Below are 15,903 nucleotides of genomic sequence, written 5' to 3'. Positions count from 1 at the left end.
ATCAAGGTGCCAGATTACTATCAAATTTTCCGTCAAAGAGTGATTTACCAAAAAAAGCTCTAATTAGTGTTGGGTTTCACGTTAACAGTAATCCAATTCTTGCTTACATGTAGCTGGAGTTGGGTTCTGGATGTACCGCACAATTGCTTGAAACAAATAGCTAATTCTCATTTTAGTTTTCTGGTAAATCTCTGGTCCCCGATTCGAATTCATTTCTTCAATGAAATTTTATCCTTCTCTTCAATAATCAGCTGGGAATGTTGGAAAATGGAAAGATTGTACGTATCGGAGCATACTTTTTCAGAATTCCTCAAGTCCAATGTACTCTCTCTCTCTCCTTCATCAACTTGGTTTTGCCAAGCCGAGAGAGAGACTTTTTGCGTCTTATATGAGAAAAAATTATTGCAATCAGCTGTGATTTCTAATAAATAAAGAACTAAGATATCTATTCAATAATTGACAAAACCCTTGACTCTTTTTATGCAACTATACCCACAGAGGTGCAAAACTGCATGCCTATACTCGATGCTTTGTACAACTTTCGACAAAATTTACAGAGGAAAGCAGCCTGCCAGAGCCATTGCAGAAGATTAAGGCCTCAGCCGACGTCGCAGTCTCCTTCTAAGTCAAGAAGTAGGCTCATGGGCCCAAAAAGCATCCGGATCTGGACAGAAGAGGGAAAAATCTTGGATTTCTAGATTTGCAATGTGCCAGTCAACAAATCGAGCTTGTATTGACTTGAAGAGTAGAAGGATGGTTGGCAAGAGCCACCATTTGTCATCTTCCCTGTTCACAAATGCAATTCATAAGCCATGAAGACATCTGGGCAGGAAAGAAAAACGTTTTAAAAAACCTATAAATGGGAATCTGGTTCAGATGGCCACTGCCACGTCCTCAGATATGGACCAATATACGGCCACATAAGTGCATGTGACCGGTAATATCTTAAAGAGTTAATCAACCCAACATCTAACAATTCCTCATGTCATGACCCCACTCTCTCTCTTTTTTAGGAAGAAAATTTTCCGTCAACTGGTTAAAATGATAATATCCACACAAACGAAGCATGTACGTATTCCTCTGTATCCATTTCTTAAGGAAGAAGCAAGTACTCTGCGAACGTGACAGCCCCAAAAACTAACTTGACAAATTTTCTACTCCAGCCTTGGTAATGGACCTGATAAAGAGTTCCCTAACAGTTGCCGTTCCGCTAACACTGCATGAGCTATATTCAGGTATAATGTTCAACACCATAGATGCAAGCTACTAAAAAATTGCATTTTTTTAATCACCCCAAAATTTAGAGAAGCTTCCAAGAGTTTCCATCAGACCAATAAGCATTAAAATCCTCACCTTCTAGAGTTCCAAGTATTTTCCTTGTCAGGCGGCTGGAAAGAAGAGACTCCATAATGAATAATGCCACAGATGCAAGCCACAGCCTGCAAAAATAAAACTAGGCACATGACACTGGCACATATAGTTACAGGTCTAAATCAATTATTGATGTCTTATTCACATGTAATATGAGATTCAATGCTTTATGAATAACACAAATTGCAAAATTCATCCCTTTGGCTATATTGCTACAGCAAATCATTTTAAGAAAAGCCTACCGGAGGAGACAAATCTACCTTTATCTAAAATTATTCCTCTAAATTGTGTAGTGCTTCATAGAAAACATATATCTTGATGAAATTTTAGGTGACTACACCATAAGCATGAAGTATTAGGTTGGCATAACACTACATTTCAGTCATTGCATCACTACATTTCACAGAACAAAGAAGTAACAGAAAATCCAAAAGCATTATAGCTGATTCATGCTAATGTCAATAGTGGAGTAACTATCTTGCTCAAAAGGTACCCAGAATTTAAAGCTACTTACGATATTTGACAGAGATGTAGCATTCCACAGGGAATATATACGAGCAAGCGAAGCTCTCCGAGGCTCTTTACTGAACAAGGCATTCAAGCCAGCTGGGAATGGAGAAAGCAGTGATAGAGGAAGAATAAGCAGTACAGCAAGGAACACCCCAAGAGATATCCAATAGAACTGAAGCAAAGTAAGAAGGGTAACAGAGAGATCTGCCAAAAGCATGGAAGTAATCAGGAGCTGAAGTGAGTCCTGAAACACAAAATTTCAGCATTAGATGACAAACAATTCAAAAAATCAGCCATAGGATAGAGGTTATACAAGTAATATCTCTGAATCACCTGACGACCAACAGGTCTAGTGTTGTGCAATAAGAGAGAAAATGGAAAGAGAAAGTCTCTTTTAAATTCCAAAGATCTCAATGTAGCATCATTTATAAGACCTCCATTAATTCCCCCAGTGATCTTTTTACGAGATAATGCATGAGTTGGGTATGGCCAATTTTGCTGCAGCAGTTTAAGGCTTTGGCCTGCAGATGCAGCATCTTTCCTGAATCATTAATACACAAACATCCAATGAGCAAATAATTATTTACAGAGCTCAAAAAGCAACCATTCAAATATTGGAAACTTTGTATTGGGCATTCACTAGAGTGCTCAAAAAGCAGATCCAACTCAAACATCTTCCACTGGCTTTCTACATTTTACCTAAAGGATCAGTGATCATAATTCTATGTTTTATTTTGACAGCTCAAGCAATCTCAGAGACAGCTACTTGAGATTACCTTGGATATCCATCGTTGCTTCTATCTAACATATCAGGTTGGTGCAAATTGTGAAAAGTGTAGTCACCAGCCACTACCAAGATGCCCAGCTGATAGTAGCCAGAAGCTGTTGCTTGAAACCACCCCAGCTCAATTTTAACCCCATGGAATTCAAGCTGGGGATTTCCATGACTAGCTATCCAATCCATAACAGGAACCAATGCAGAACGGATGGATCCATGTCTCACAGTCCTCAACTGAGCATTCACACCAGCCACCAAACGATTCCAAACAGTTGGTGGTATGTGCTGGGGATAGCATATTTCTTTAGGTCAGATGAATATTAAATCAACTTATCATAAAGCTACTGAAAATTTATAAGACAGCCAAGACACCTGGCCTAGAAGATTAGTCAACAACGTATCGCTATGAAGATTGTAGGGTGACATATAGCTTCCATTCCCACCAAATATTATGCACATGGGGAATCTCTTTTGTATGATAGATACCATGTCCACACGCTTCTCATCGCCACCAAGGAAAAAATCAATGTATGCAACCATCAAATCAGGTGTTGCTCCTACCTGCATAAATTGGTACCCATATAAAGACATGAAAAAGAAGACAAACTTGAAAAAATATTCAATTTAACTGTGTGCAAGCCAAGGAATGCATGGATAGGTTTGACTTCCACTTGCTGAATTTGCATAAAGGATCATGTCACTTGGTAAACATCTTATGGTTCTTAAACCCTGATGATAAATAGAACCCACTATCTTCTTGAAATTCAAAAGCATCATCGACACAGTAATGAAACATGAAATCAAAATAATTTCAGAAATATATCTCAAGTTAACATTTAAGAAAATGGTTTTGAGCAAATAAAGCTTAGCACTCAGGTAAAAAGATGGCTCCAAAAGAATGAAATATGAGAAGTATAACCTTCATCCCCTTGTATAGAGCTCGGGATCTGCAAGAGCGGAGACATGAATGGTCATATTCTGATTTGACATATTCCTGAAGCCGATGTACTTTTTTCCTCCGCCGCCACTGTTTCCAGGACCAGGCACAAGGATATGCAAGCACTGACAGTATACTGTGCACCGACCCTTCCCACCAATCATATGCAGCAACGGAGTTGATCTCATCAATGAATCTGTTAAAAGCATCTTCATACCTACAGCTCAATAAGGTTATTTATTATTATGAATACTATTTCAGAACAACAAAAATGGAAAAGGTGGATGCTAACATGCAAAGAAAAATGGGGGGCTTTAATGAATAAAATTCTACTAGGCAAGAAAATTATCTACAGTACAAGATATTCATTGCATCTCTCTAATTGGCAAGCTTGAATATGAAGTGTGTCTTGCATCAAGAGCCAACAAAACAGGGTGATGCTAACCAGATGACTGCTATTCTCTTAAGGACTGTGTCTTGTAAAGGCTGAAGGGTGCTTTGTGTTCTACTTCAATGTACATTAAATAATTCATTCTGAATAAAATTTACCCCTCCCACAACACCCACCAACCCCTACCCTCCAAAAGTAAATAAATAAATAGACAGCTATTCTCACATGGCAAGCAGGGAATTAAAATGTTGGTTTACTGGGCTAGGGACAAAACTTTTGGGCATCACAAAGATCCTTTTTCTTTTTTTTTTTTGGGTTGGGCGGGGGGGGGGGGGGTGGATAAAATTGAGTTTGGTAATGATCACTGCAACCCAAAAATGTTCTTACCTGTATGTAATTTACCTAGAGAATCATAATACTACATTAGCATAAAAAAGAGCCATCATTTGATCTCTTTGTAACTAAAATTATTTTCTTACACGATCTCAATGATTGCATCAGAAGGAGAGTAAGGAAGGTGCCATGGTTCTCTAAAAGTATTGGGACCCATGAAGTACATTCTGTAGACATGACTCTGAGTTTCTTCAGCTCTGGTTCCCCTTACCTAGGTTGAAAAAAAAAATATAGTTCACAAAGCAATGTCATAAAATGATGAAACTGGATCCAGTCATAGCTGCATACAGCATAAGACGAGAAGATGCAATATGGCTTTCAATAGTATACCTCTGACAGGGAAAGAAGGTATGGAGTATGATGACTACTCTGATGTTCAATATTAGCACCATATGAGCTTGATTCAACCAATTTGATTCTTAAAGTGCTTAGCAATACAGCTAGAAGCACCAGAACACCAGACAGTAGAAGAGCAAAAGGCCAAGGGCCTCCAAATGTATACATCAACTCCTCAAGAGGGGTATAGCAATTTGGCATTCTATACTTGTCAGATATGCATTTATAGGGGCAAAATGGCTGACACACTCCTCCTGGAGAAAATACACACCCAAAAGTGAGAACGAAACTGTCTGGAAGATCATATGTATGAGAAACAATTGAGTGAAAAAAAACGTGGTATGGAAGACTGAATAAGAGAGACTCCAAAGTGTAAATTGTAAATCACACTGGTAACAAGTACCTCGTACATATATGAAATTTGCACGATTTGGAAGAAGTTCAAGAGGGCAAGGAGTGCAAAGATCTTCATCAGAGCCATCAACATCTTTATAAGTGCCGATGGGGCATTCCTATGAATATAATTTCAAAGAAATCCAAATTAGTTGAAATTTCACAAGTTGTCATTGTCAATAAGCTAAGATGATGTATAACAGACAAATAAAATTCTAAAATCTAAAAGAGAAAGACAATAGTTTAGCATCTATGTTGATGTAAAGTTAATGAGTGCAAATAGTCGAACGGTTCATACCAACATGCAAATGCACAAAATAAGATATCTGTACATGCATAAACATAGTGAAATAGCAAACCAAGCCAAGTCCCTAACTGATTAATTGTAAATAATTTCTCTTTATAATCTAGTAGTACACTCAGTAGCACCAGACAAACCAGATTATAGTATGATCAGTAATTGTTGGTCTTGGAGCGAACTCTAGCAACTCAGATTAGGTTTTTGTCCTCATAGAACAAAGAAAAATGATGGCATTAGGACTGAAAAACCCATGTAGCAGTATTAATATCCTTCCCTAGAAACCACCAAACAAATACTATCATGCAATATTTTCAGAGGAAATTTCGAGTTGGGATGGAGGGTGCTACACCAAAGTAGCACTAAGATTTTAATGAACTTTTAGAAGGATTCAGCAAATATGTGCAAATTGCAAAAATTATTTCTAAGTAATCATGTAACATGACCCCAACAATGTGATGCATAAGGCTTTTGCCACAGCACATAACGTCTCGAAACACAAGTTTAAAAATAAATATGTAACTTTAAAAATAAATGAAACCTTACCCTGCAGAATGTACCATAGAGGCCTTTTGGACATTTTTTTCCAGTAACAGTGCCCTCATCTCCAAAGAGTCCACCATTATCCCCAGCACCTCCACTGTCACCCATCATGATTGAAGTAGTAAGCTGCTATTCAACAAATTTTCTTTTGGAAAAGATTCTGTATTTAAATTGTAATAGTTTCTTAAGACAACAGACAATATAAAACTACACATTATCGCTCTGTGCAACAGTGGAGACATTAAATGATATAAATCTTTCCAAGACTTACTGGAAATGAACTCCATTTAGTATTTTCCGATTTGGCTGTTAGTTCACTCCTAATAATCTGATGCTAAAGAATGAATAGCACAGTGCAAATAGCCTTATGAAAAAGAACTCCATCTAATGTTTGCTGTTTTAGCAGCTGGTTAACTCCTTAATCTGATACTAAATAACAAATAGCATAGTGAAAATAGCCAAAATCAGGAGTATCATATAATTTTCTAACTCAAAACAGGAGTATCATAAAATTTTTGTGACAAAATCAGTCCATAAGAAAAATAAATGATCAACACATTTGTTAGTTACAGGTCAATTCACTTGAAAATTATTTGGAAATTGACATTTGTTGCAGCAAAGAGCCATACCTACTATTGATGAAACCATCGATAGTAGCAACTGGGACATATTCATCCCCAATGCCTATGTTAGACCAGTGAAAATGCACTCTTCCACCTCCACCGCCACCACCACCAAGAGGACCACCATCTCCCCCAACAGTTGATAAAGATGAATTTTCCGCAAGCATAAGCTCTTGAAGGAATAAAAGAACTGTCCCACCAGAACCTCCACCAAGTCCACCTATTAATGATCGATTACCATTGCTTGTTGCTTTACCAAAGCTTTGACCATCAGCCCTCAAAGATCCATAAATGCTAAGCCTTAACAGAGGCCATTGGGTTGAGCCCATTACTAGAGAAGATGCCACCACAAGTAAGTCAAAATAATCAATGCAAAATATCAGAGAATTTAAACAAATCGTGAAAACTACTCTGAATATTGTGGACAATATATGCTGCCACATTAATTCTTGAAAGATTAGTAGCTCCCATCACATGTTAAATACTTAAGAATACAACCTAATCAGATAGAACATTTTGCTTTTCATGAACTGAAAACTCACCAATCATTCCTCCTCCAAATACATCTCCAAATGACTTGTTGGGGCCCTCCGTTCCACTTCCTAATTCACAAGGAAGATCAGCATTACCATATTCATGACCACCATTGCTAACTCGCCCATTGAAATATCCAGCACCCCCTCGTCCGCCATGCCCAGCACCACTACCAGCTCCATTAAAATAGTTTCCTTTCCCTATACCTTTGCTGCATCCTAAAAAAAAGGGTCTCTATAAATTAGATTTGTTAACAATAGTGAGATTCCTACTTCACAGAGATTAACTGATGACTTAGCACATTCGACTTGTAGAGCAGAAAGATAGACAATGGGGAAAATGCAATAGACAACAATGCATCAGATATCACCACTGCTGTTTATACTCTCTGTTACCTAATTCGGATGCAGTAATCAGACCATCAGCATCAATGGTGACTGTCCTTGCCCTATGAATGTGAATTATACTTCCCTTAACAATTCCATTAACAAGAAGGTCCTCAACCCGACAAATCTGTTAATAGGTCAAATATAAGCAGTTAGTAATTGAACTATGCCACACTCATAGTAGCATCTTAATGCTGTGAAGCAAACCAGGAAGAAAATTACTTAAAGCAATATAGCGCATGTTCTTCCTTCCCTAAGTCCAAGGTATGAAAGCAATTCCACTTAAGAATGAAAATTTTCCTATTTTGATAAACTGGAGTAAATTTTCAAGATGGCACTTCATGTCATTTACCAGACATTGTCATTGTTGCAAAACTAGTTCAACTTTGTAACTAGAAGAATGGGATTGATTAATTGGACCTGCAATGCTTTACCCAAATGTTATAGAAGGAATGACCAACTGTGTTATGCATGCTGATCTTAAATTCAATTCTTCTTGAACCCTATAAGATTGTCACTTTCCCAAATACTTTCCCTACGTTAAATCCTTTGTACTTAAATATGCTTGACCAGATGGAAGTTGGCGTTCCCCAGTACAGTTATTTTTTTAAGCATGAATTCTCAACAAGGAAAAAGAGTGAACACACATAATTCAAATTCACCAAATAATGCAAATTCACATATGCACCTGTAGAGAAAAGGATAGTGTATAATTAACATGGCAATCATCTGGAGGAGTTATCAAATCTATTGGACATGTTTGGCTCTCACAAAGGGAATTCGTAACCCTACAAAAACGAAGGAGAATTTAAAGATACAAGTAACTTCTGACATTTAACTTTAATGCTTAATTTTATGAAAAAGCTATTAAAAATTTGAAAGTCATACTCACACACTTCTGCTATCATCATCATCCAAAGGAGCTTGAAGTAAAGAACCTGTCCCAACCTGTGACATGCAAGGATTTGTAAATAAAACAGGGTATCAAATGAGGAAACAAGAGAAATTTAGCTCAACAGAAATTAAAGGATGTCAGAAATATCAGAAGAATAATAGAAAACTCCGAGAGAAGAAAGAAATGAAGAAAGGGGAAAAAGAAAGAAACAGTTTCATAAAACTAAGAACTTAGAAACTTTCTTCAATCAGATTCTGAAGGAGTCAAAGCATGGTCCCAGCAAAAACTTTAGTGTCTTCAAGTGCCAATAATATCGGTCAATACATTTTTGCAGGAACATTGACCACAGACAGATTCTCACAAACCATTACCTCAATTCCACTATACAAGTTTTTTTTTTTTTGAAGAAAATATTCCACTATACAAGTTAAGTAAGAGCAGTGTGTGGCATGCCTAAAAAAGCACATAGGTCGGTGCTGAGGGGGCTGAAAAAGATGTTTTATAGATAATTACAATAGAATGTAATCCTATCAGGTTTTCACATGTATCAAGACAGGCTTCCCTCAAAGAATCTCAGTTACTGTATAGAAGCTTAGACATTTGACATAACTTTTGTATCGCCCATGCGTACATAATACCAATATCATATATTTCTCTAGAGTCATCCACACAGAACTTGCAGAGATGTACAAATATATAGACACAGAGATAAGCATACATGAGGATACACTTATATACAAATTGCAGTGCTGTTAAACTATCACATACCTTTAATAAGTAAAACTATGCACACAAATTGGAGCATTCTTAACTATCACATACCTTTAATAGTATAAACAGCATAAAATAGTGATTCATGTGACTAATGGCTTACAGTTATGTTATAAAATAGAGACAAAGAAAGCCGCTGGCCTTTAATTGCATCACCATGACCAGTTAACATCAGCAGTCCTTGACCATATACACCCAAGTTCGTGTTTGAACTAATGACAGAGTTCTCCTGCAAAGACAAGGCATCAACATAAATATCTAAAACTTATAAAAACCAAGATGAAGATTGAGCATTAAAGACAAGAAATAACAATGAAATTCAAGATAAGTTCGAGCATCATACCCTTAGAACAACCAGATTCCTTGCTTCAAGAACAGATGCAGTCACAACAGTATTTCCACCACCATCAATTTGAATTTTGGAGTTCCACATGAGTAATATTTTGACAGAAACCCTAAACGCACCAAATACCTTCATTTTGGAAAGGAAATTATTCAGACTAACAATGACCCATGCCTTCATAGAGTTTAAACAAGATTGGCACTTCAGAAGAAATTCCCAAAAACAAAAAAGGAACATAAATCTTTCAAACTTTCACTAGGAGGGCTACACAACTGTGGCCACCTCTCAGAACATACTGAACTAAAAATTGTGGGTAAATGTTGAATTAGTTCATCTACACATCATCACAAACTATGAACCATTAACAAAGTGAAATCTGTAAAACTGCATATGTCAATTGCATTACAAGGTAAATAATAAGACAAAATTTATCATCTGAATATTTGAACTAGTGATTATCCCAAAACACAGTTTTGGAAGGGAATGGCTTCAAAGAACCAAGTAAAATCTATTATTAGTCCTCTCTCTCATCCCCATCCCCACACTTACTTAATCTGTTGGTAAGGTGAAAACCAAAATCTTGGTCAGGAATTCATAAAAACTATAATTACCTCATCTTCCAAATGTACTTGGCACGCTTAAAAAGAATTCATACCCCAACTACCTAGCACCAGATACAGCCACTACATTGTGCAGTACAGCTCTATCTAAATAAAAAATAATGTCTAACATTTAACATTTAAAAGTTTGCCTTAGAAACATAAAATATCAACAAATAAAACATACCTTTATGATGGAATCACTCATTAGAAGTTCTTCTGCAACAAGCTCAAATTCTGACACTGGGTATGCAGACAACCCAAAGACAATTGCTCCCCCACGATATAGACTAATTTGGCCTCTCACCTTCACAGTTAAAAAGAACACTAAGAAATCAACAAGCCATTGGAATATGACCACTCCCTCTATTCTAGAAGAACAAATGCTCCAAAGGTATTTAGATAAAAGTAATTGTGCTGACAAGCTATGAATTATAAGAGAAAAGAAAATTTTGATAAATCTATGAATAAGAGTAGCACACTAGAAGGAGATAGAGATGAAGCAACCTGAACTCTGGTCCACAGAAGAGGAACCAAAACTTTTGCATTATTCTCCACAAAAACATTTGACCATAGTGGACTAGTAGGGAAATCAAGCAAAGGAGTTTCAGTTTCTGTAGTGACATTATCATTGCCAACTCTGAGACTCAGTAAATCAGCATTGAAATATGTACCAGCTGCTCCAGAATTTCCAGGACAACCAAAACTAAAACCACCTGCCAAAAATCGAAACATGTAATGTAGCCTAATCTAACCACAGTAATTTGTCATTTCACAGCTATGTACTAAATTTCTAGTCTTTACGGGTGTGATCAGTACAAACCATGTACAGAAACCTTGACATCTTCTTGTATGCTGTAACAATCCAGAGATATTCTTCCACCACCGCCACCACCCCATCCCATCCCACCAGCTGCACTTATAGTTCCATATCCCTTCCTATGTAATCAGAACAGGAAACAAACATTAAGTCAAAAGTTTTAAATCTAATTCATCATTTTTAAATCTGTAGGATGTTCAACAGTAATGCCCCTAAGTGGTCAACAGGCTCTGTACACCATTGTTTTGTCATTCATGAGAAGTTTTTTTGAGTACCAAAAAGGATTGTAGTACATTCAGTCATGGTAAAAGAAAAATCTCTTATCAGAATGTATCTTTTTTTCTTCACACCAAGAAGAAAAAAATAAAAAAAGAAGTAAATTACCCTATTTGATTGGCTTTAAAGCTTTAATATAGGATCTTTCTAACTGCCCCACAACAGATGACTGATGACATAACTAATCAAGCAATAAATTTCACTCTAAAAAATTATGGGCTCCCATCCATTTGTATTTATGACACAAAAGCCTATGGTTGATGCTACCACAGAACACAGTGAAAAACTGGCCAAAACAGAAATTGGAAAAGAGGTTCAGGGCTCAACGTTAACTATTATCAAAGAAAAATGTTACAAAATGCATCCATGATTTAGTCTATTGAGGTATCTCCATCAAGTTCACCACTATAAAGATAATTCATTGTCTATATCGCTGATTCAAACAGCCCTTTTCGATATATCCATTAACATCCTAATAAAATACTGCAATAGAAACATAGAATTAGCAACCACATTAAATGCAATAATTTTTTAGCTGATCATTATTGCAACCATATACTTTAAGATACACAACAATTAATATGATAGAACTTTTCTATATGATGTTTGTAACATCAGCAGGAAGGGTAAGCATTAGTGTGTGCGTTGATAATGTAAGAAATGATGGGCACCGTTAATAGATTTTTGTAAAAGTGCTCATTCAGTAGGCGTTAGCATCAAATGCCAACAGACAACCCACACTGCAGAAAAATAGAAATATGAAATTCGTTAGCTCAGGCAGCATGTACTTACAGCTTCACAGCTCTAATGTAGATACTTCCACCAGAACCCCCTCCCCCTCTTAGTCCTCCATCCCCACCTTCTGCAGTTACAGATCCATTCAGGTATAGCATGTCCTTTAGTATGAGCTTAACTCGTCCTCCACCCTTCCCTCCAAACCGATGTTCAATGGAAGTACTACCACCCTGACTCCCATAACTCCATGGCTCAGACAAAGTTGACCAAGCATAAACATCACCACCCCAAAAACTTGTCTTATTATTTTTCAGACATGAAGCACCCCTGCCACCATGTCCTCCACCAGCTCCATCAATGCCAACAGGTGTACCACTAGTTTGAGGAGGTGGTGAACCAGCCAAGGATGTTGTGTTGATAGCAGAATTGGGACCAACAGTCAAATTGGAAGCGTAAATTACTACTGAACCAGCAACAATGGCAACATGTTGACCCACATTTACATTGCCAGACATATTAAAGGTAACCATACCGCCTTCTGTAGGGCACTTGATTGAAACATGGGGAAGTATCTCCAAGTTTCCCGTACCATAAATGTAAAGATCAGAACTCAAATACAAGTTTGAGTTTAGCAAGCAGGTAGTATTGAATGATCCAACACCTCCCAGGTCCTCACAAGATAGAGAACCATTCTTGGGTAACAAAGTTGATTTCTCAATATGGAGAGAGGTGCCACTTACAGATACATCACTCAAAAGTAATCTAGGTTTCTGGACAAGATTCTCCGACTGCTTCAAACTGAGACAAAGGACAGATGTGTAAAGATGCCCAAACAGAATGCACCAGCAGAGGTACCCGTGCATTAGCAATGGATGCATTACCATCCACTGCAACTGACCATTAGATAAAGTTGCATGCAAGTAATACTGCACACAAATCTTTGCTTCCCACTCTACCATATAGGTTTAGCATCCTACCTTATCTTTAGAAGATCATGTACTTGAAACCATCTTCAGATGTTGTTCCATGCAAAATGTTCAGAAATATGCTCTTTTTTAAACAATGTAACTCGTATGACCAACAATGTGTCAAGGTTATCCTGCCAGAAAGACCATACATTTAGACGTAATTCATTAAAGACATAAATGAATAATACAGAGACAACAATCAGCATAATATAACTCACTAGACTGGACCACTCAATTGGAATAAGATTATCTGAACAAGATCAATGATAATTTAGAACAAAGAGAGTAAAATGCCCCTCCAAATCCAACTAAGCAAACACTTCCTTCGCTCAACAGAAAATTATTTGTTAGAATAACTAATGATTGCATTCAATATGTAAAGCAGTGTATAATTGTCTACCGTCCTTCACTTTTTCTGTTGTAGGTAAATTAGAAAGGTCAATTCTTACAAGTTCAACCAACTTAATAGGTTAAACAGTAACAATGAAATCTTAGTGAACATTCTCTTCGCAGAGTTTCCAAGAATAAGCAACAAATCTTATCAGCATCACTATTTTTCTCCAATTAAAATTACTAACTTAAGTCATTTTAATGCCATTTCATCAAAATCAACCAACAAAAATCTACAAATACACGCAAAATTAATTAACAATGCAATCATATCATGCAATGCAGATCACAAGGTCATTTTTATTATCATAAGATAAAATATTGCCAAAAAAAACATATTAATCCCTTTTTTCCTTGTTTATTTTTAAGAGTTAAAATACTACACGATCCGTCGTTTCGGTGGCCAATTTGACACTTCAGACATCAAGAACTCAAAGAATCAAACTAGAAGTTATAGAAAACAGGTTCCATTACATAATTGAATTTCGAACTAAAAAAAACACAAAAAACCAGCAGAGCGAGAGTGGGAGAGTACCGTTTGGCAAGAGAGAAAGTGAGAAGGAAAATGAAAGAAATTTCGCAGTCAATCTTGAGTGAAGCTTCCCTTTTAGTCACACTTTCTCTTTTCCTCTCTCCAACAAAACTTTTCTGTTCTTTCACCCCATCTGAGTCAGAAATTGTCTTTGCTTTTCTTTTCTTTATTTAATTTTTACCCTGCCTTTTTTTCGCCTTTTTTATTAAAAGAATAAAAAATTAAATCATGCTACTAGTATCTATTTCACTGTTTGGGGAGAGAGCGGAAGGGAGAAAGAGTGAAGTGGGGAGGAGGAAGAGGAAAGTATCGTGCAAGCCCAAGCGACGTTTTGGCATAGCTGGACTCCGATAGATATTTACGCGTGTGCTTTTTGTATAATCACTCAATCAGGTCTCTCACTCCGGATTGGCCCTCTCTTTTGCCATTAATTTCGGGATTGCCCCTGCTATTGCTTCCCGCTGTCCCGAAAATTGAGATTTTTGTTTGATTTTAATTAGACCAAAAATGTGATCACATTTCTCTTGTATTTGCTTATAATTTTTTAAATTGTTGTTCTTATTCATAATTTCTTTTATTATTCGTAGAAAATAAAAATAATAATTTTTTATCACTATAGATATCAAAGTTGATTATGAAAATGATTGGTCACATTTTTATGTATTATAAATATTTATTAAATACTTGCGTATATGTAATTGATCTATTTGACCAAAAAATTATAAAAGTCAATTAGTGACCATTGAAAATATTATTCAATAGTTTGTAAGGAAATTAAATACAATATTTTTTTATTTTTAAAATAATAAATGTAGAAGTAACACATTCATTTTTGTCATTTAGATGAAAAAATTAAGTAAATAATTTTCAAGATAAGTTCTATTATAAAATAACAAGTTATTTGTTAAATTCTCGTAAAATCTTATCCAATATTATTTAATAATGATATTTTGTTTGAAGAAAAAAATAACAAAATCCCCTTTTTTTAAATTGACAACAATTAAAATGTTAAAATTTACTAATCTCAATTAAAGTTTTAAGATTTTAATCTTAAAATAATAATAACAAAAGTTTTATGAGATGTAAGAGAATTATTCTTTTCATCATATGATTGGAAATCATTTTCAAAATTATTTTTTAAAAAAAGTTATTAAACCATAAATGGTAACCATGACCCAACTTCATGGTCTTAATAACATATACTACTGATTGAAAAATTTCTTTATATTTCCACAATAAGTTTGGTGTAACGATGTGATCCTATTCAATATAGTCAAAATACAAGATATAAGCTGAACGATGAGATAGAAAACATTAATCATTACTCGAATAAAACTGTTTCTTCTAGTTTTCTTTCATGCTATATGAAAAATTAAAAAAAGAAACATTTACTTACATAAAATTTTAACATAATACATGAATTTTTTTTTAATTATTTTATTATTTTATTGTAGTAAATTAACTTTTTATATTTTTATTTTGATCAAAATAAATTTTTATAATTAATAATTAATATTGTTAATGAAATTTGCTTGCGGTGGAGACAGAGGGGTGGAATCAATTTTTAGTTTTTTTTTATAAGTATAAAATTGTAAATATATAAATATTCCACTCCTATTTGACTTGACATGGTGGTAAGTCATTTAAATTAAATTTTGGATGTTTTAAACCCAAATTTTCTTATAGAATAAAAGATGTATTGCTTAATTGTCTAAAATTGAAAATATTTTTTTTTCTTTATAGAGTAAACTCATTTTCCTTGTAGAATAAACTCAAATTTTGATTTTTTTTTTCATTGCGTAATTGCTTAAAGATTATAATTGCCTAAATAGTATAATTTTTTACTTTGATTTTTATTACAATATGATAATTTGATTTGAGCATTTGTGCAATATGTATTTTTCCTAAAAATCTCTTTTTTTTCAGCATAGCATTACTAAAATATTTTGTATTATTGAATATTATATATTATGATCCTATGCAGTAAAATATACATTGCTTTACTGCCTAAAAAGAATAATTTTTTATTTTGATTTTTCTTACAATCTTTTTATTTGATCTGAGCATATATGCAATATGTT

General features: G+C 35.2%; 1 protein-coding gene across 2 annotated transcripts; it reads right to left on the bottom strand.

Moving 5' to 3' along the window:
- LOC18606116 lies at positions 213 to 14,145 on the bottom strand. Of its 2 annotated transcripts, none has more exons than XM_007039554.2 (23): positions 13,826 to 14,144; positions 11,990 to 13,031; positions 10,925 to 11,040; positions 10,609 to 10,817; positions 10,289 to 10,408; positions 9,503 to 9,631; positions 9,263 to 9,388; positions 8,386 to 8,441; positions 8,182 to 8,281; positions 7,503 to 7,620; positions 7,116 to 7,325; positions 6,580 to 6,904; positions 5,954 to 6,047; positions 5,120 to 5,228; positions 4,711 to 4,970; positions 4,467 to 4,591; positions 3,579 to 3,813; positions 3,032 to 3,220; positions 2,658 to 2,944; positions 2,215 to 2,422; positions 1,886 to 2,125; positions 1,354 to 1,439; positions 213 to 786 (listed from the first exon to the last, which is right to left on the bottom strand). In XM_007039554.2, the coding sequence occupies exons 2-23, from the start codon at positions 12,889 to 12,891 to the stop codon at positions 627 to 629; spliced, it is 4,404 nt and encodes a 1,467-aa protein (XP_007039616.2). In that variant the 5' UTR covers positions 12,892 to 13,031; positions 13,826 to 14,144; the 3' UTR covers positions 213 to 626. The 2 variants fall into 2 exon arrangements, with proteins under 2 accessions (XP_007039616.2, XP_017973625.1); XM_018118136.1 differs by lacking the exon at positions 213 to 786 and adding an exon at positions 794 to 1,225 and having other exon boundaries at positions 13,826 to 14,145.

The sequence above is a fragment of the Theobroma cacao genome, chromosome 3 (assembly GCF_000208745.1).
Source record: "Theobroma cacao cultivar B97-61/B2 chromosome 3, Criollo_cocoa_genome_V2, whole genome shotgun sequence".
NCBI lineage: Eukaryota > Viridiplantae > Streptophyta > Magnoliopsida > Malvales > Malvaceae > Theobroma > Theobroma cacao.
This window is presented reverse-complemented; position numbering and strand designations above follow the sequence as displayed.

What these genes read in the sequence shown, in the direction of transcription:
- LOC18606116 (XM_007039554.2), bottom strand. Translation starts at nt 12,891, where the DNA reads ATGGTAGAGTGGGAAGCAAAGATTTGTGTGCAGTATTACTTGCATGCA. An exon ending in GATGCAATCATTGAGATCGT is followed by an intron (nt 3,814 to 4,466) that starts GTAAGAAAATAA and finishes ATTGAGCTGTAG; the next exon opens with GTATGAAGATGCTTTTAACA. An exon ending in CTACATCTCTGTCAAATATC is followed by an intron (nt 1,440 to 1,885) that starts GTAAGTAGCTTT and finishes TTATTTTTGCAG; the next exon opens with GCTGTGGCTTGCATCTGTGG.